Source organism: Mercenaria mercenaria, chromosome 2 (genome assembly GCF_021730395.1).
Source record: "Mercenaria mercenaria strain notata chromosome 2, MADL_Memer_1, whole genome shotgun sequence".
Classification (NCBI taxonomy): Eukaryota; Metazoa; Mollusca; class Bivalvia; order Venerida; family Veneridae; genus Mercenaria; species Mercenaria mercenaria.
This window is the reverse complement of record NC_069362.1, coordinates 93,303,607-93,326,269: the sequence shown is the minus strand read 5'-3', so window position 1 is coordinate 93,326,269 and position 22,663 is coordinate 93,303,607. Positions and strand designations below refer to the sequence as shown.

The 22,663-nt window shown below is 35.6% G+C and overlaps 1 protein-coding gene across 1 annotated transcript; it reads right to left on the bottom strand.

The window, feature by feature from the left end:
* Positions 1 to 221: 221 nt before the first annotated feature.
* LOC123562376 (cartilage intermediate layer protein 1-like) lies at positions 222 to 20,153 on the bottom strand. Its single transcript, XM_045355016.2, has 8 exons — positions 19,765 to 20,153; positions 14,766 to 15,260; positions 12,325 to 12,483; positions 11,649 to 11,813; positions 4,280 to 4,576; positions 3,774 to 3,882; positions 3,238 to 3,398; positions 222 to 2,624 (listed from the first exon to the last, which is right to left on the bottom strand). Exons 1-8 carry the CDS (start codon positions 20,021 to 20,023, stop codon positions 436 to 438), a joined length of 3,834 nt encoding a protein of 1,277 aa, XP_045210951.2. The 5' UTR covers positions 20,024 to 20,153; the 3' UTR covers positions 222 to 435.
* Positions 20,154 to 22,663: the final 2,510 nt, after the last annotated feature.

The window sequence follows — 22,663 nt, the reverse complement described above, 5'->3', positions numbered from 1 at the left end:
TTACTGGGATGGCGTCACGGTATCGTGCAGAGAGGAGTGCACACAGCTGCATGAACACTATTCACTGAACATTGTTCACTGGGACGGCGTTACTGTATCTTGCAGAGAGAAGTGCTCACAGCTGCAAGAATACTATTCACTGAACATTGTTCACTGGGATGGCGTCACTGCATCATGAACACTATCCACTGAAAATTGTTCACCGAGAATCCACATAATAATACAGATAAAGATAAGTTTTACTGTACATAAGAACATGTTATAGAAACAGACTTTACACATTTTTTTTTATGAATAATCGGAACGATTTTGTATCTACAACGGTTAGGACGATTTAAAATTGTCAGTGAAGGTCATCTGTTTTCGAAACTAAGACAGAGTCACAGTACGAAGAGTGTTTCCATTCTTCCACCCTTTTGTACAATACGAACTTATTCATTTGAAACGGCACTGGAATCCAACAGCAATGTCTTCAGTATTGTCATCGTTATCATCTGCTTCACCATCCTTGCATTCCTTCATAAGTTTTTCTCTTGCTTTTTTCTCCACCCCATCCGTGCATGAATTAGAGCTGCAAAACATCGGGTAATCATACAAACCATAATCGTATGCAAACCCGGTAGGAGCAAATATTTGAAATTGTTTGTTACCAACCTGATTCTTATCATTATTATCTGGTGGACTTTCATTTACGAGACTGTTTGATACAAAATTTACAGAACAATATCCATAAGTGTGATACGCCACCATCGGAATAATTGAAATGTTTACATAATCTGTGGCAAAATCTGTATAATCTGTACTGTTATATGCTGTTGGCACTTTACCGCTGCATTTATATTCTAAACACAAAAATAATTTGCCGCTTTTAATTGCTACTTTATGGTCACGAATGCCAAATATTTTGTCTTTTGAAGCTGCAATTGTACCACCAGAACTGCTAACCCTTACAGTAAAGCTTTCATTATCGTATTGAGAAGACACATATTGCTCTATTCCGACCTTGATCATGCACATTTGGAAAAGGGATTGATCCTCGGTGTACCAGGCCTTTTGACGATTTGAAAGTGTTGTTTCATTCACTGAAATTTCATCTTTTGCATATTTTAGACTTGTGAACTCCGATAATTTGTCATCTTTTATTTCGTAATATCGCAAGTAATAGTCTGGGTCTGCTAGACATTTAGATTCATCTTCGTAAAACGGTCCCGATTCTGTTCTGATCATTTCTATTTTCAATGTTTTGCTTTCGTCACTTGCAGCAATAGTGTAGTTAAGTCCGCTTTGAACGACAGGGGTAGCTGCATACAGAGCTTCTTTTCCAAACCGACCGTTGTAGAAAACTGTAATGTATGCAGACTTATCTTTGATATCTTCCCTGCAAGCTGTCGGCACGCATTGGTCCTCTGTGTTTGAAATATAATTTTTATCGGTGAGAAAGACTGAACCATTAATCATGTGGATTTCAATGTCAATATTACCAACATTTTGAATTTCCTCTGTACATTGATCATTCTTATACAATTTTAACTTAAAGTAGCAAGCGGTTGTCTTCTCGGGCACCCGATCGATATTTTTCCATACTTTACCACTTATTGTAGACCAATCGATTTCGCCAATCCACCCACCTGTATTTCTCCTTTTACGTTTATTATCAGTTGCTGTAGCATCTAAAACCCATAAACCAGTTTCGCCACTGAGTGTCCATAACTGAAAGTTTTCAGAAGTCTCATTGTCCTCTACCTCATAGGGAACATACACATCGATTGGGTCTTTGATTACTATATCATTACCGGTGCTATCTTCAAAGAACATATTAAAAACTCCCAGCGAATCAAGAGCTTCTGGTTCACCCATTGTTCCAATAAACTGGAAGATACCAGGAGTGGCATCTGCAAAGCTTGCGTCTGCGGGATCAATAAATGTAAGAAAGGCACACACAGTTCCATTATAAATTGTCCCATTTGGGAGGTAGTAGGAATTAGCAGGTATTGAAAGTTCTAATCTGGGGACACTATTGTCACCTACCAGGGTCCCAGCCTTTACTGTATTTTGCACCGTTGAATCAATTTCAACCGGAACATTAGCTTTTAACAATTTCATATTTACCCTCAATGTTCCGGCAAGATTGCTTTTAATATTGATAATTTTGATAGCATCGAGGTAACGGCTACGCGTATCTTTGACGTTAATTACTACTGTTTCGGTGGTCTTCGAAAAGCGAACATTGTATATCCCTTTATAATTAGTAGAAGTCATTAAATCGCCATTTATCCAAACCTCAGCCCCTGCTATTGGTATCATGTCACCTTTTCCTTTAACGTTGCCAGTAAGGGAAATAATGTTAGAAGTACACGCTCTACAACCACATGCTGTTACATCGAGAACTTCTAATTGATAGCCGCTACAGCTAACAGTTTTAAACTGAGAATTTATTGGGGTACAGCATGCTTCCGTTGTATCCCTACAGGAGCGGTTGTTTAAAATGCCATTTTTTCGGCACCCCTTCTCAATACATGCACGAACTTTGTACGTAGATGTATTTGTTAAAGGTTGAACACAGTCTGCTGGTAGTGGTATAATCTTCTCTTTCAGCGCATCGGAACAAAACTCATTTGAACTTTCTGCAAATAGACAATTCAAAGAAATTGTATGTAGTGTCGAGTGAAAACATTAAAATGACTTGTATGTAATGTAAGTATATACTGAATAGGAAGAATGAACCTTAAACCATTTAGGACAGCACTAATCATAAAGGAAAATATGGCACCTGAGAGCATATAGAAATAAACACGTTTATAATATAACATGAGTGAACCAGTTACATACAATCCTTCTTACTGACAAATTATTACAAGAATAATAACATCGATTATGAATAACGAATGTGTTTATGCTTATCTGCTAAACAGCCAAAATTTCTGAAATGATTTATATTCTTGTTCAAAACGTTGCATAGTTATTAGTGTAATAAAATGGCGATCCTGTTTGTCCGAGTTATTTTGCGCTAATTGACATATCTTGCAGGCGGAAAGGTGCGTTGCAGGTTCAATGCAACTTGTTTTCGTGTACCTTTTATAACGTATGATCTTTTTCGTGTACTAAAAGTACATATGTTCGTACAGTAGGTTTGTGTAGATTTACATGATATTTTTGCGTAAGATGTTTGTATTTGAGCATTTAGAGGAAGCGCATACAGCGTGGTCTAAAACCACAAAAGGCGTAAAAATCATTTACCTTTAACTTTAATAAAAGCTACCGGTGACATTATTGCAGAATAAGACAAACTGTTGGCCCTGCATTGATACTGTCCACTGTCTTGTACAGATACGTTTAGCAATGTTAAACTTGTACCGTTAGGCAGGAAAGTTTCATCCAGCAAAATTCCATCCTTAAACCTAAACATATAGAAACAATAGATGTCTTATATATATGTAGTTTATGGTAATTATAGCTGCACTGCAAATACTGTAAGATTAAGTAATTTGCATTGGTTTTTATTTCAAGTTAAACACCACTCTTCCACGAAGAAAGGATTATGAACTAATCAAACAGGAATATGAGTAAATCACATTAGAACACGGAAATATGCTTCAATAAGTGTAAGTATGTCCTTTCACAGACGAGGAATCTAATATTGTACAAGCACGATGTTCTGCAATTGTTCTAAGATTTTGTATAGGGGCCTAGAAGTCAAGATGTGTTTGAAATTCGCATATATTACTGAAGGTTTTTCGGTATGTTTTTTTTTTTTTAATTTTTTTAAACATTACCATTCGTAATAGCTGATGGGTGGGTTTGCCTTCGCTGCGCAACACATCGTTACATTTTCTCCTTGCAATCGATACTTCGACTCCGGTGTTTCAGCAAAATGTGGGAGAACTGTAAAAACCAAATAAATACACATATGTATGGCACTTTATCTCGTATTTCGAAATTGTTTTCTGTAGCTGTATTAGGTAGCGTTTCAATTTTTGTGAATGAAGACAGATTGAAGTATCCTTCTAATATAGGAATGAGTTTAGGTATTTGGAAAAAAATCTTTATATTATTTTGTATCCTATTATCGCACAGTATATTATGAATTTTCATAAACAAAATATATATCATTTTATTTTATCTTTATTAATAGGATTCATAAGAAATACAAAATATCTTTGCCAAATCATAATCATATATCTGACAGTAACTTTAGACATATATACACCATCCTTTTTAAGACATTCTTAGCATGTGATGGCATTTAATATAATATGATCAATATTAAACTGTATCATACCCAACTTGTCAAGTTGAATCTCTACGTACGTTCCCATCTCCTCTATTTCCTTATTCACAAACCCTTCTCTTGTAACCAACAGTCTAGTTGTTGTACAAGTGTTGTTCAAGGTAAAGAAACCTGTAGAATTGCTAATCGTCAGCGACCTTTGCCGTGCATCTGAATCATATATAACTGCTCCACCTATGGGATTTCTCGTTTTAGCTGATACAACTCTTCCGCTTGTAACAACTGATTCACAGATACATGCATCACATGCTTCGTTCAACGTGCCAGTGGTACACTGTCTTGAACAATCTAAGTTTCCAAAACATTTGAACATTATACAGACAAATAAACAGTATACCGATATTTTAATCAACAACGATACACCTGTGTTGGTTGATATGGCTTTATATTTTAGAACTGACGCGACCTAACTGCCTTGATCGCATATCACCATAAGCTCGGTATTCTTTCTATTGTTCTTAAAATATCTCCTTATTACGGTGGTATGTTTAGGACATGCAATTATTTTTTTAGGATTCAATTATCTTGAGCGATCAACATCTTATCTCGTGCGCACGACATCTTATCTTGAGCGATCAACATCTTATCTCGAGCGATCAACATATCATTTTGAGCGATCAATATCTTATCTTGAGCGATCAAGATAATATCTTGAGCGATCAACATCTTATTTCGTGCGCACGACATCTTATCTTGAGCGATCAACATCTTATCTCGTGCGCACGACATCTTATCTTGAGCGATCAACATCTTATCTCGAGCGATCAACATATTACCTTGAGCGATCAACATCTTATCTCGAACGATCAACAATTTATCTTGAGCGATCAACATTTTATTTCGTGCGCACGACATCTTATCTTGAGCGATCAGCATCTTATCTCGAGCGATCAACATATTATCTTGAGCGCTCAACATCTTATCTTGAGCGATCAACATCTTATCTCGTGCGCACGACATCTTATCTTGAGCGATCAACATATTATCTTGAGCGATCAACATCTTATTTCGTGCGCACGACATCTTATCTTGAGCGATCAACATCTTATCTCGAGCGATCAACATATTATCTTGAGCGATCAACATATTATCTCGAGCGATCAACATCTTATCTCGAGCGATCAACATATTATCTTGAGCGATCAACATATTATCTTGAGCGATCAAAATCTTATCTCGTGCGCACGACATCTTATCTTGAGCGATCAGCATCTTATCTTGAGCGATCAACATATTATCTTGAGCGATCAACATCTTATCTCGAGCGTTCAGCATATTATCTTGAGCGATCAACATATTATCTCGAGCGATCAACATCTTATCTCGAGCGATCAACATATTATCTTGAGCGATCAACATATTATCTCGAGCAATCAACATCTTTTCTCGGTCATCTTATCAATATCTATTAAGGACGTTTGTGTGAATTCAGATCATTAGTAAAATCATACGGCTGCCAACGTTTTTGTTTTTATTTAGATTATACTTATAACCGTTTCACATGTTTGCAGGGTTAGAAATTTTAATACGGAAACTGATAAAAAGGCAGCAAAAAATCAGTAATGATGCAAATAAATGAATTTAAGTCCTTGACAAAAAAAAATAGTATGTAGGCTTCACTATGGAAGCCCTGGAGGGACAATTGATTTCAGTACTTCCCACTTCTGACTTCTAACTTTTGCACTTCTCACTTCCAACTTCTTGACTTCCTAATTCCTACTTCTATCTTCCACACTTCTGACTTCTAATTTTCGCACCTCTGACTTCCAACTTCCCGGCTTTCGACTTCTGATTTCCAACTTCCACACTTCTTACTTCCGACTTCTTGACTTCTTACTTCCTTCTTCTAACTTTCACACTTTTGACTTCTAACTTCCGCACTTCTGACTTCCAACTTCCTGACTTCATACTTCCGACTTCCAACTTCCACACTTCTTACTTCCGACTTCCAAAAAGGGAAAGTTGGCAGTCAGAAGTGCGGAAGTTGGAAGTCGGAAGTCAGGAAGTTAGAAGTCAGAAGTGTGAAAGTTAGAAGTCAGAAGTGCGATAGTTAGAAGAGGGAAGTAAGAAGTCAAGAAGTCTGAAGTAAGAAGTGTGGAAGTTGGAAATCATAAGTCGAAAGGCAGGAAGTTAGAAGTCAGAAATGCGGAAGTTTGAAGTCAGAAGTGCGGAAGTTAGAAGAGGGAAGTAGGAGGTCAAAAAGTCAAAAGTAAGAAGTGTGGAAGTTGGAAATCTGAAGTCGAAAGTCAGGAAGTTGGAAGTTAGAAGTGCGGGAGTTAGAAGTCAGAAGTGCGGAAGTTAGAAGAAGGAAGTAAGAAGTCAAGAAGTCGGAAGTAAGAAGTGTGGAAGTTTGAAATCAGAAGTCGAAAGTCAGGAAGTTGGAAGTCAGAAGTGTGGAAGTTAGAAGTCAGAAGTGCGGAAGTTAGAAGTAGAAAGTAGGAAGTCAAGAAGTTGGAAGTGAGAAGTGCAAAAGAACAGGTGGGAAGTACGGAAATCAATTGTCCCTCCAGGGCTTCCATGCTTCGCCCATATGTTAAACGATTTTCCTTGTTTTCCCTTAATTCATACATGCAACTTTTCTGCGCGAATTTATCAGTCGAACTGAAATTTGTTGCTTCTCTAACATGCAGTATGCATCATTGGTTATGTTCATTTGATTTTGAAGATAGGATGACCAATTATATGCATTGCTCTCCCAATTGATGTGATAAACTTGTACATACTTGAAGTTTAAATAACAGCGGAATAGGCGGGACCCTAATTAACAAATTGTCCGTACGTTTTACTGATGACCTAAATGCACACACAAAGGACCTTAATATATATAAATAAGATGTCGTGCGCTCGAGATAAGATGTTGATCGCACAAGATAATATGTTGATCGCTCGAGATAAGATGTTGATCGCTCAAGATAATATGTTGATCGCTCAGGATAAGATGCTGATCGCTCGAAATAAGATGTTGATCGCTCAAGATAATATGTTGATCGCTCGAGATAAGATGTTGATCGCTCAAGATAAGACGTCGTGCGCACGAAATAAGATGTTGATCGCTCGAGATAATATGTTGATCGCTCAAGATAATATGTTGATCGCTCGAGATAAGATGTTGATCGCTCAAGATAATATGTTGATCGCTCGAGATAAGATGTTGATCGCTCAAGATAATATGTTGATCGCTCAAGATAATATGTTGATCGCTCGAGATAAGATGTTGATCGCTCAAGATAAGATGTTGATCGCTCAAGATGATATGTTGATCGCTCGATGTAAGATGTCGTGCGCACGAGATAAGATGTTGATCGCTCAAGATAAGTTGTTGATAGCTCGAGATAAGATGTTGATCGCTCGAGATAATATGTTGAGCGCACGAGATAAGATGTTGATCGCTCAAGATAAGTTGTTGATAGCTCGAGATAAGATGTTGATCGCTCGAGATAATATGTTGATCGCTCGAGATAAGATGTTGATCGCTCAAGATAAGATGTTGTGCGCACGAGATAATATGTTGATCGCTCGAGATAAGATGTCGTGCGCACGAGATAAGATGTTGATAGCTCAAGATAAGATGTCGTGCGCACGAGATAATTTAATCTTTAAAAAAATAACATATGTGCTAAACATACCACCGTACCTTATGACCTAGTTGCTGGGGATATATATAAATACAGTTTAGGAGAGGTTATTCGAATCAGGGCCATGACAAGAGGCTCAATTAGAACAAGGCAAATGAGAAAGGTCATATGTTCGTGGTTCTTTGGAGAATTTGACGACGCCGATAGGGGTAAGTATGAGAGAGAATGTTCCCCGCAGAGTGCTGGGTCTCCCCAAGAAAATTTTGAATATGTCATCAAACAACCCAGGCATTGCTTTGATTTCGAATAAAAGTACTGTTAGAATTGTTTTTTTAAAAATTGACTCGGGCAGTTGAGGAAAACAAATGACCGAGGCTATTGCCTCGATTGCTTCCAGTCGCAACGTCCACTGCAAGTCTTTGTCCATGTAAATAAAACAACTTGTGAATGTTTTAACATGCACATCACAGCATTGCATCCTTTGTTTTTTATCAAACGGTTCCAGTAAGCAGTAAATGTATCTTTTTAAAGTTATGGTGATGTTAAAGTAATGTTTGCAATATCAACAAATGTTGGAAACTGACGTTTCAAACATTTGGCAATCTAGAAAAGCATGATTTTGCTCTGTTAACAACGACATCACACCCTATTACCTGATGTCCACCACGCCGAGGGATGCGACTGCTACAGAGGTAGGAAATCAATAACGATGAGTAGTGGTGTTAGTCTTTTGAGCTGTATTTTGTCACGGCAGAGGCAGAGGGGAATTTGGTGTAAAAACGTTTATTTTGGCTGTTTGTTTCGCTTTTAAGTCTTGGGAGGTCATGGAATCATTTGCAGTATGCATTGTTTATATACTTATGTTTAATAATTAGCGATTTTCAATGGCGAACACAACTGTAACACAGTGTTAATCAGTCTAGAATGTATTTCTATCTATCTCCGACATTGTATACTATCTGCTACATGTATAGGTTGGATCTGCTGCTGTAAATGTTCATTTTGTAAATTCATTTTTATTTCAATTTCTTTTATGATGAAATATACAGAAATAATGATATCTTAAGTCATGATACTTGCGTTCTTGCAGGATTCAGTGTTGAAGTTACAGTTAATATTAGATATTAAATCGTTTTGCATTTATTATATACAGCTTTCATTTAAATACACATCAGATCTTATAGTTAAACACAGTTCGTCGAGTAGTATATTTAAGCATATATATTTGAAATGCATGAGAATTGTTTAAAAAAAGCTAAGACATTGATTTGCAGCTTACGCTAGAGTGATTGATCATTTAAGTACATGGAACTGGAATAAGATGAAAACAATTGGAAGTCTGGATATAGGACAGAAAATATATACCGCCGTGATTTCAAATGAAGGTGAAATATTCATTTCTAGTGACCAGCGTGTGGGCATGTATCGAATTTATAGGGCAAAATATCAAAATTTAATACATCTTTAAAGTTTACAAGAGAGATCGATCAGAATGAAATCTTCATTTCAGATAGTAACTCGGTAATAACAGATGGTTCAGTTATTTCCATTGCATTTTGATCTCTCTTGACGTGACAATTAACTAAATGGTCAATCACTCCAGTGTTAACTTCAAAATCATTGTTACAGTAATAACACGTGTACGCCTTCATCTTTGGTTCTGAAAATGAATGCAAAATAAATTGTTTAGAACATTTCTGTAAACGATTAATGAATAACAGCTTTATTTAAAACCGATCTCTTGACTTATGCCACTGACAACAAATATATTTAAATTTTCTAGCCTAACGGATCTTTTATGTAGAACTATGTTACTATCAGTAGCCTCTTAGTATGAAAGCTTGATAATGCAAAACAATTTAATATTAACCTATATTCAACACTGAAACCAGCAAGAACGCAAGTACCAGGACTTAGGATTTCATTGCTGGCAGCAAATGTCTGTATATTATGATAAAAAAAGAAACAAAAGTGATTTTACAAAACGAAGACTTTCAGTGGTAAAACAACTCTATACATGTACAGTATCAGATTGTATGCAATGTATATACAATCTAGACTGATTGCAAAACGATTTATCATTTAATATAAACCGTAAATTCAACACTGAATCCAGCAAGAACGCAATTACCGATACCATCAGGATTTACGATATCATTATTTCTGTATATTCCATTATAAAAGAAATTGAAACAAAATTGAGTTTACAAAACGAAGACTTATAGTAGCAAAACAAGGTCGGAGATAGATAGAAGTTCAATCTAGACTGATTAACACCGTGTTACAGCGGTGTCCGCCATTGAAAATCGCCCATTATTAAACATAAGTATAAACAATGCATACTGCAAATAATTCCATGACCTCCAAGGTCTCAAAAGCAAAACAAACAGCCAAAATAGACATTTTACACAAAGTTTCCCTCTGTCGTAAATGATATCCTATATTTTGACTCCTCGGCGGGATGGGCATCATTTAAAAATGCCCTCTGCGGTAAACTTTATCATACGTGACTGTACCCGGGTCCCTTTGGAGGGTCATAACGTCGGTGTAGACGTACGGACAGACTTGAAACTTGCCAGGATTATCCCCAGGATTATTGGTCGTTTGACGTGTGAGGTAAACCCGATTAAAATATTTTGTAAACACTTTGAATTGGGCCGTTGAATATGATTTTCGCATCAATTTTAATAATAGTCCAATTTAAACAGCTGAATACTTCTTTATTTCGCAAAGTTGGCGATCAGGATTAATCATATAATATGTTAAGGCATTTACACATATGCCTGCACCAGAATATCTTCACGGAAAGTCGAAATGAAAAAATACAGCGCAAAAAACTAACACCACTATTCACCGTTATTGATTTCCTACCTCTGTGGCAGTCGCATCCCTCGGAGTGGTGGACATCAGGTAATAGGGTGTGGACATTGTTTCTACTAAATTTACCTCTTGTCTAAATGAATTTGGAAACGAGCTTTGTATCAAACATCTTTTTCTCATTTTCATATTATTTTTATGCCCCCGAAGGGAGGCATATAGTTTTTGAACCGTCTGTCAGTCTGCCGGTCTGTCCGCAATTTTCGTGTCCGGTCCATATCTTTGTCATCCATGGATGGATTTTCAAATAACTTGGCATAAATGTGTACCATAGTATGACGACGTGTCGCGCGCAAGACCTAGGTCCGTAGCTCAAAGATCAAGGTCACACTTAGACGTTAAAGGTCATATTTCATGATAGTGCATTGATGGGCGTGTCCGGTCCATATCTTTGTCATTCATGCATGGATTTTAAAATTATTGGACATGAATGTGTACCACAGTAAGACGACGTGTCGCGCGCAAGACCCAGGTCCGTAGCTCAAAAGTCAAGGTCACACTTAGACGTTAAAGGTCATATTTCATGATAATGCAATGATGGGCGTGTCCGGTCCATATCTTTGTCATTCATGCATGGATTTTAAAATAACTACGCATGAATGTGTGGCACAGTAAGATAACGTGTCGCGCGCAAAACCCAGGTCCGTAGGTCAAAGGTCCTAAACTCTAACATCGGCCATAACTATTCATTCAAAGTGCCATCGGGGCCATGTGTCATCCTATGGAGACAACTCTTGTTTTTAATAAAATTAAATTATTCTTCATATGAAAGCATCGTACATTGGCAAAAATAAAAGGTGATTGTCATGTGCCATAATGATAAAATTGTAAAAGTATGTATGAAATTATTATATTATATATCACAGTGTATGTAATTGTGTGAAAAAATCATTTATAAAAACCTTTACCTGGGCATCGGAATACGTTACAGTTTTGATTTTGGGACTGTCTTCCAACACAATCGAAGTCTTGAGCGTTTTCTTTCTTACACGATCGGGAACGTACTTGTTTACCGCCACCACACGTTACGTCACAACTTCCCCATGAGGACCACGTCGTCCATGCCCCGTGTACTTGCAAATTGAATATATATTTAAAATAAAAATTTGTTATTTAACATATTAACAGGCAATAAATGGTCTGAAATGATATGGTTATTTTTCTTATTTTTAACAATTTGACCTTTTTGCCATGTAAACCGTTAGGGATATAGAGGAATAATTTGTATAAAGACAGAAATGATCGTAGATAGCCAAATAGAATGATAAAACAACAATTAAAGTGTATCGTGGTATCGTTCGTGTAAGTCTCAGATATCTAAAAACATTGAGTTTTGACGAATATTTTAATTTAAAACTAGATCTGACTAGCACACTTAAAGGTTGAAGTCTTGGCTAGTTAGTTTAATGGTTAAGGGGCAGGCACTTAGTACGGAAAAGGTTACTTTATTTGTATATTATATAAAACTATAAATAAATTTTAAACGAAAAGGAGTTGTGTATCAACAAACGCTATATACTTTCGATATTGTTATTCTATTTTACAAAAACAGTTCCGTCTTTAAAACTTTAATTCTTACATTACCTGGACATCTGTTCATTTTACAAACTCTTGTTTCTGTATAGTCACCAAAACAAGTCTGTGTCTCACTGGAGCAATCCCTGTACCTTTTGTGGATCCCAGACCCGCACGTCACTGTGCATGCCGTCCACTCTCCCCATTGCGCAAGACCTAAAGCTGTGTCTATAAATGATGTAACTTCATTTGTATATATAATACTTATTTGTCTACTTATTATCTTTTAAGGTCAAGGTATTTTTTAGATTTGAAATAATCATAGTAATGTACAACCAAGAATGACTCAGTCAAGATGTATAAGTTTTCGGTGTTAATTTTCGCCTTTTCTGCGTTTGTTAAGGGCTTGAATCTGATTTGGATTAGTATTCAAGACATACATAATTTTTTTTCCAATTCTAGACAATCTAATTATAAATAATAGTTAAACTATGGCTCTTAAATCGTTTCACCAAACATAATTTAATCATCTTATCTATATATTGAATTTTAGTTTTAAAAGCAGCGACTTTATAATTTAACACTTTGATAGGTGACTTTACGATCAAGTAGTTTGATAACTGACGCTATTTTAAATATCAGTTTTGATGCCAATGCTTCGATGTCAGGTTGAAAATCAGAATTATAACAAATTAATATAAAAACTTCGTTATATTTACGACTGCTTTATCTATGATATCTGAAATTCTAAAAATGAAAGAGGTGGTTTAAATTTGACAATGTTTAGATAATTACTCCTACAGGTACAATTACTTGTGATGTTATCATACCGAAACCGACAATCGGGCTTTTGTTGTTGTTGTTGTTTTTTTTTCAATCCAGGAAGAGTTTAAAATCTAAGCGATATCTCCCTGCATGGTACACTGTTTTATGAAACAGACACGCACTTCTGTCTGGACAATTGTACGTTGTTCCGTTTGGGTAACCGCGTCTTTTATTTCTGAACGCGAAATCATGAAACTGCGACGATGAAAACGCAAGATAATTTTGCGTTTTAACCATCCTGAAAGTCGAAAACACGATGATGAAAGTCGAAACTACGATGATGAGAATCGAAACTACGATGATGAGAGTCGAAATCATGATGGGGAAAGTCAAAACTACGATGATGAAAATCGATGACAATAGACGTTAAAATCTTTTAACACCTATCGGCTATTCAACAGGTAAGAACACTTGTCGCCTGTATTTATGATAAACAATTATCACGGTATGATACCTTTAATTACGTCTTACTCACGCAAAAGCTGTGAGTAAATCAATTATTCTCTAATCTCAATTACCTTCAACAAGACAAAAAGAAACAATAAAAGTAGGAATAAGGTATATAATTGGCAGCATATAAGTGTACAATTGTTCGCGAAGTAAATTCATATTTCAACAATCGATTTAATGTTCTTCGTAGGTTCCAAGTGATCTAGCATCCGGGTAAATTTGAACTGAAACAAGACTAAAAGTAACTTTAAGCATGTTGTTAAGATAAATGTTTCAAGTTTGCGTAAAACACAGGCGTGAATAATTAATAATCTATTATTTATCTGGTGTTTAAGATTTTATTAGAAAAGACATCACCAGAACCAAACAGATACAACCAAAATTGTAGCTTTACAACTAACAATCGGGGTGGTTTACTTAGAAAAAACAAACACACATTATAAAAATTCAAAACTTTACATAATCTGCGTAGAATAGTAAACATAAACCAAAAACGACATTTATTTTATAATGAAATTAACTAATATTCTAGACAAGTGATTTTCATGACAGTTTGTTTCGTTGAAGCAAGCTATAACTAAAATACAAGCACAACATACATCATGGGAGGGAGGGCGGGTACAGACTGTTTGCTGCCAATCATAAACCTCGAGTGGTGAGAACAATATCAGTTCACACTTATATACGCCGAAATATTTCACGAATTTCACGTGACAAAGAGCGCCCAATTATACTAGCATAAACTTCAGACCAAACTAGTACTGGGATAAACTAGCAAGAAAAGTAATTTCGAAACGCGAATAATTTTATTTTTTGCTACATCTGTTGTTTGTTTACCAGTAATCGGACATGCGCCTACTTTCGAGACAAAATTATTGTAAGGGCATGACATGCGCTTATTATCCCATACGGAATAACGATAAGGCCGTATGCGCTTACTTTTGATATGCGCTTATATTCGAATATGCGCTTATTTACCAGATTCTACAGTATCACGATGGCGAAGTTTCGTTTTTTTTCATCATCGCAGTTTCAACTTTCATCATCGCGGTTTTAAACAACCAAATAAAATGCGATTGTCCAAATGGAATACCGTACAATTGAATGTTATGCGTCCAAAGGGAATGTCGAATGAAGTACATCCTTATTGTTAACAAAACGAAGCTGTAACTACATAAGCAATGTCGTATATATTAATTAAATACATAATAATTTCTATTGTAAAAAGCATTTGCCTTCCGTAGTGGTTCTTTGTGTGGTTGTAGTAGTTGTTGATTGTGTTGTCATTGCAGCTTTCGTTGTCATTGTTGTTGCAGCGGAACTTTGTATGTTTGTCGTCTTTGTTTTTGTTTTTGTTGTTGGTTCTGTTGTCGACCTAGCTTCCGTTGTCATTGTTGTTGCAGCGGGATAGTGTGTGTTTGTCGTCTCTGCTTTTGTTTTAGTTGTTGGTTCTGTTGTCGAACTGGCTTTTGTTGTCATTGTTGTTGCAGAGGAATATTGTGTGTTTGTCGTCTCTGCTTTTGTTTTAGTTGTTGGTTCTGTTGTCGACCTGGCTTTTGTTGTCATTGTTGTTGCAGAGGAAGGCGGTGTTTTTGCTGTAGTTTCTGTTGTAATGTATGGTTTTGTTACCATTGTTGATGATGCAGATTCTGTTGCTGCCGAGGGCGAATTTTGTATGTCAGTTGACTGTGATATTGACGAAGGCATTCTATCGGTCACCGATAATTTACCTACAATCGAATCAGATAATGTCAATATTCATCTTTTAAAAATTTATATTTGGCCAAGAATTCGACAGCAACGTGTACTTGTATGTGCTTGAATGTTTAAAAAGCCTAACAACCTAAACGATCTGTAGGTAACATGTTCGCAAACAACCTAAATGATATATACGCAGACTACCTAAACAAAATATTCGCTAACAACCGAAATGATATATGAACGCAGATAACCTAAATAATATATTCGCTAACAACCTAAATAACATGTATGCAAACAACCTAAATAACATGTATGCAAACAACCTAAATAACATATACGCAAACAACCTAAATGATATGTAGGAAGACAATTTGAGTAAAATGTTTTGACCCCACATGACCCAGATTCGAACTTGACCTAGAGGTCATCAAGACAAACATTCTGACCAATTCTCATTAGTTTCAAACTTAAGCTGTGGACTCTAGAGTGTAAACAAGATTTTCTTTTGATCTGGCCTACTGACCTAGTTTTTGATCCCACATGTCCCAGTTTCGAACTTGACCTAGAGATCATCATGACAAACATTCTGACCAAGTTTCATAAAACTGGATCACAAATGTGGCCTCTAAAATGTTAACAAGGCAAATGTTGACGGACGACGCACGACGCACACCGCATGACGGACGACAACGGACGCCGGACAATGACTGCTTACAATAGCTCACCTTGAGCACTTCGTGCTTGCACTTTTCCACCTGATACCGAGACTGTAATTTAAGTGATTTCGAGAAAAGTTTTTAAACTTTTCACGAAGAGTTATTTTTTGCGAAAACCCTTTTTATTCTACGGCCTTAAACCAATTTTAAAAAAACCTCAAAATATTCATAAACGTCTAAAATGTACAAACGAGCAATATTTTTTTTTTATAAAGCAAGACTTTTTTGACAAAAACAAAATGATTTCGCTTTCCTGTCATTTTGGTGGGGGTCGGTTTAACGTACATTTGACCAAATATCTGTGAAAAGGCAATATCCATACGTTCTGTAATTGCCGGGTCTCTTTCCACTTATTGGGTCTCTTTTTTGCCATTTATTGGGTATATATATATACTATTCAAAGATCTAAAAAAAAAAATAGGATTTTCCAAAAAAAAAAAAAAAAGCATCGATGACATCTAGATCTTTTTTATGGCGAAAATGCGTTTTCATGGGAAAACTCGATTACGTTACATTAGATTATGACAAATGTGAAGTAAATAAAAAAAAATTATTTGACAACTATAAAACTATTTCTTGTAAACAAGTTTTTGAAATAAAGTATAACCAACATTTTCTCACGGTACGGCTGTCAACTATTTATGAACCAGGAAGAAACGGACGCGAATTGCGTTGTATGTAAACATTACTGGTTTTGCTTTATAGGGAAGATATAATTGCCATTGGTTGAGGTGCAAAGTGATTACAAAATTCCACTTTAAAAACGCTCATATATGGAACGACTGGACGAATTACGACGTTACTTCAAGTTATTTAGGCTGAAACATTTTCAGGGGTGGTATAGTACTTCATCAATAGGCGCGATGCGTCTTTTTTCTGTCAAAACACCTCGCTTGCGATTATTTCATTGGTAACGAATAGATTTGGAAATGACATATAAAGTACCCGCATGTGTGTCTAGTTTATCATTGACGTTTGCATTTTTCAAGAAAGCCATCCGTTTAAGAGAACATTCGTGCACAATGCACTTCATGGAAATACTTCCCCATCCATCACACCGTATTATATCGCATAAAAAGAGTATTCATGCATCTTGACAAATCAAAGCCTTGACGGGTTTTCTGCTATGGAAAACAGCGGTCAGTGATACCTTGAATAGTAATCGGAATCTAAACTTTCCAAGAAATCAGTAAACTAAAATTTCGCCTTTCCGGTTCACCAGCTGAATTGATGCACTTCCCGGCTCACCAGTTTCCAGCAGGACTAAAATCGGGAAGGCTCATATAAATGTGACCACGCTTACCTAACGTTCTATTAATTCTAGTAACAAATTGTAACAATGCTTGCAGGTCCGTAAACTTCATTTAAGCATTTTAAAATATTATTGAAAGAACAAGGCACATCTTGAACATTTAGTGTATACTATAAACGTGCATATGTATGATATATGTTCTCTACATTTCCTTATATTTGTCATTTTAGGTGTACGAAAAATGAAAAAGGAGACAAAACTTCTAGTCTGCATCAATGGAATTGTCAATACATGTTAAAAAGGCTTGCTGAGTGACTGACACGAATGACATAATTGACGTTTTATATTCGAAAAGCTGTACGACATAACACTTTGAGAAGTGGAGAATATCCTCTAATTGCCACGGAATTGCCACAGACAAGGATTTCTACGCTCAACTAGATCTCCTTACCAAACACGACTGTGTCGGTTACTAGATAAAAATATAACTGGTAATGTACGATAGAAGCAAGTCCGTATGATGTAAATAGGCACTTTTGGTTTGACATATAATCAAGAAATAAAGAAGAAAATAAAAGTGTTAAAGAAGCTGAGCCCAGGTTAGCAAGGGTTCAACCAAAAGAGCCAAGATCAACTGTCTGGACAAAATGCTCAGTTTGTTCCTACAAAATAACGCGAATCACCAATGAACCAATGACTTGTGATTCTGTTTCTTAAGTTTTTTCCAATGCCCAGTGACGAAGCGTTCCGATTATAAGTATATAGTTCGAACGTGTTCTATAAGTGAATTAAAGGTGGACAAATGAATATAAAAACAATTAGAGTTTACCTGGTCGTTATAGGTCACACTACACTAAATAGTGTTCCCTATATATTCTATATAAAACTGACATTTTTAAAGAGCTAACAAACATAGCTAGACCAATTTCAGAGAAAAAATCCTTATCTCATTTTAAAGAGTTAAGATAAAACTGATATAAGATGAAGAGAAAAGTAGGGGTCATATATCTTCTAAGAGAGATTTCTCCCGTCACATTTGCTTGCTGTAAAATCACATCAAATTCACACTGCTGTGACCTGGAAGTATTACTCATACCAAAATTGAGTTTCACTTCACCAAATACAACCTCCTCTCACATTAATTTTTTCTACCAAAATATCAAAAATACATCCACAATGAAATTTAAACAGAAAACAGTTTAATTTAGACCTCTGTGGCCATTTCAAGTGAAAAATGAGTCTTCAAAAACCTGTCCGCCATTACGCGACTAGACCAGATGGCTCCCACGCTGGTTCCTTTACTATAGTTAGGCCTTATAATATACTAATCGAAATTTCTAAGCCCCTTCCCCTCTTCCCAACTTCGATATTTTTCACAATTCTAATGCATGTCGTTACAACATATTAAAATTTCAACGAAGTAAAATTGTATCATTTCATTTATTTTACGACTTTTACCCATTTTAAAAAAGTCACGTACCTGCAGAAAAAAAATGTAGTGTGTTTTATAAAACGAGCAACTACATTTTTTAAGTTAAGTTTGGAAGAACCTACTTTCTTGCATGAGACAGGATATTCCCGGGTTTTCGCCGGTGCTAGAAAAACTCGTCTTACACCCGGAGGTGTAAGATGACACACGTGCTGCAATTTTTAATGAATGTGTAAATTCATACGCCACTATAATAAAGTAGCGCTCAAAAGAAAAGCATTCGTTATACTTCATTTCTTATATTATTTAAAGAATACGACTTACAAGAAAAAGAACCTTTCACTAGAGGAAGGTGCGGGTGGAAATATCTGGCGCTCGGGAAACTGTTTTGCGGTAACTCGGCAGACAGAGCCTCGTTACCGTCTAAACAGTTGCCCTAAAGCAAGCTGTTTTCATCCTCACCTTCACCAAGTGAAAGATTCATATAGGTCTAGTCTAACTAATCCATGTTTGTTCTTCGTTTATAATTAAATTCGTATATATATATATATATTGTCAATTTGTAAGAAACTAATACAATATGACAACAGTTTGTGTTTTTTTTTTCAAATGAAAGTTTGTGGATTAATATTTACATAATAAACGTAAATAAACGTTTCTTATTTCGCGCGAACAGTTTCATTGATATATTGATTAAAAACTACGTTAAGTGTAAAAACACCATTTATTGAATAAACCTGAAAAAGCGAGAATCTTAAGAAGTGCAATTGATAAATGGTACAACAATAATGAAAATATTGCTTTATTGCTTTGATCAATAAAAATAGTAGAGATCAATTTAAACGAGTATGGAATTGGAATGCAATTGTTCATAGTATGTCCACTATCAAACGCTGTTTAATAGTTTTTAAAAGCGGTTTCGCAAAAACAGGCGCACCATTCTATTTGTTATCATTCTTAAAGAATTTAAGTATATAAGAAAGAGTCATATTCTACATTCTGCTATGTATATAAAGGCCCATAAAAAATCCTAAGCCAAGACGAACTTATAATAAACGTATTTAGTTCCATGCCTTTGATGTAAACTTGACTGTTGGTGTGACAAGCATTTAATAAAAGAAAATGTAAAGTCTTACCTTTTTCCGATCGCCCATCTTTATTGTCAGATTCTGTTGTAGCAAAATAAATGGCAAGCACAACACCGGTAATAATCAAAAGACATAAGACTATCGCTACACCAATTTTATGTCTTGTATAAAAAGACCGATTTTGAAAAGACACTTCATTTATGTCTTTTGTGTGTGCAACATTATCTCCGAATGTTTCAGAATTGCTCTCGCCTTTTTGAAAAAAGTTTTTGAATCTTAGAAGTCGAATTCCTTTACGACCTGCCATTTTGCTCCTTCGGCACACACAAATGCATAACGCTTGCGCAATTTATATTCGTCTTCAACAAAAAATTGATCTAATCAAATTACATAATTACATTGCTCAAAATAAATTTATTTCTCTTGTTTTGCACATTTCAAGGACACAAATGAAAGATATAACTGCGCAACAATCGGGAGGGGTACAATATGCGCATATCACTACGAAGGAAACCATCTAAAACACTGCTAACAATGACCTTGTATCCGAGCACCCAGATCCATTAAATGACAAAACATGGTTTCAAATTAAATGCGTCTAGTAAACAATAACAAGAGGGTCATAATGGCCCTAAATCGCTCACCTGAGTGTCACAGCTCAACGGGTACAATTTTGGTAACAACTATTCTGCCGAATCACTTTAAAAACTGGTATGCATATTTTAAAAGTTTTCCCTACAGCCAATAATGTGTTTTTACGAAGCGAAATGATCAGTGAATTTCCCAGAGTCACCCAAATAGTATTTCTGTAAACAGGCCTGCAGGTTCTGGCTAACAGATTATCAAAATTATAATGTTAAATAAAATTGTCTCCATTAAAGTTTTCTGGTGGGAGTATAAATGTCTGTTTGTCTGCTATACCAGTTCATAATTGTAAGTCGTAAGCACTTTGATCAGTTTTATGTTTGACAATCCCAATATTATATAGGTTTACAAATAAAGTATATGTTTTAGATATAAGGCCAAAAAGTGTGTAATATGTCGTCTTGAATAAATTTACTTTGGCAAAGACTAAGCAAGTAAACTGAAATAAATACTAAATGCAATTGCATTTGAATTGAAAAACAGATGTTATTGAAATTGACTTTGCATGACACAAGTAACCAACAAGCTGACAGAACTGTAGGAATTTCCTTAATATTTTTTGTTTGTTTTGGGTTTAACGCCGTTTTTCAACAGTATTTCAGTCATGTAACGGCGGGTCCTTAATATTTAGAAAATGATTTGACACTGGACAGAAATACAAAAATAAAGATTTGCAAAAAGTTTACAAAGCAAAGAAGCAATAAATATCACATTCAGTTTTAGGTCTCATATGTAGACCCATACTACATAATGAGTAATATTGTATTGGGATTTATATCAAATTTAACTTAGTTTTTATTTTTCACAGTTTTTCGGAGTTCGACTTAAATCATGAAATAAAATAATAAATCAGGACGGACTAAATAGTGTGATAAGCATTTCTGGAGATTAGATATTCGAGAGTGAACATGTTGTAACATTTAAATGCTATTTGATGGTGATTTTGAAACTGATACGTGACCTATTCTTTGTTACCGCCATCTTACTGTACCCCACCCATTGGTGATGAACATTTATGTCGTGGGTTTTACAGAACGCGTAATAAACCTGGTTCATGTCCACATCCATCTGAGAAAAAACATAAAACTGTATTTTGTGCTGAGATTTCAGAAATTTGTGAAAACAGTGAAAGCAAGGTCGAAAGAGAACAAAAGAAATCAACAAATATGGCTGACAAGTTTTCGGAAGAAGCGCTTAAAGAGCTGGTTGCTATTCTCGGAAAGAGTTAAAAGTGATCTGATAAGAGAACTGAAAAAGGAGATAGTAACAGAATATAAGAATGAAGTCCATAAAATTGTTCATGCCGATACGTCAGAATACCAAGACCAAATATCTACTCTAAAAGAGGAGAACAAGCGACTACAAGAATCATTAAATCCAAATTCCTTTCACACAGACGAACTTGAACACTGAACAGTATGGGCATAAAATGTGTCTTGATGTGTCGGGTATATCTGGAGATACTGGAAACGATAACGAGAATGTGATCCTGAAAGTTCTCGACCATGTTAACAAGATCACCCTCAATATTGGCGAAAAACTAACACTCCAATCAAATGTCACCACAAAGAGAAATAGAAGAATGAGTTTGTGCACAGTCGTAAGGTGATAATAAAGTTCACCAAATCGAATGCACGACGTAAGGCTTTATTATGCGAGGAAGGAGCTTGGTCCCGGAATATTTGTTCAGGGAGAGACTATAGCCTTCGAACTCCGTGAGCTCGTGCGAGCAAATAAACTATCAAAGTGCTGGGATGCAGGCTGTAAAGTTTATGAAACGATTCCTCCAAAGGCCCCTACAGGAACGCAGAAGAAAATTCACATAAAAGACTTGTACACAACTGAGGCCGCTGTCGTTTATGGAATTCCATAATATTTCTCAGTGGTGAAAGGTTGTATTTATACTATTTATATGAAGTTTTAGGTTAAGTATTGATTTTTATATACATGAAATACATAATTTGCAGATGCAAATTTAGGTAGAAAATCCTCTTCCTTTATACATGAAAATGCATTTCTTAAATGTTTGTGACATATGTCAAATAAGATTGGAGGAAAATTAGGGAATTTACGTAATATTCAGATTAAAATTTGATTGGATAGGAAACACAACGAGGAACAAATAGAAATATTATGTTAATTAAATGTTACATTAAGCTGTGATATAAAATTACCTTAGGTGTATAAAATCTATTTTATATCAGGTTGTTATATTTTACTATTTGTTAAGATTTACATTAACTGGCTAACAAAATAGTTGTTTAAAATGCGAGCGAGATTTCTTTTTGTAAAGTTTATTTTC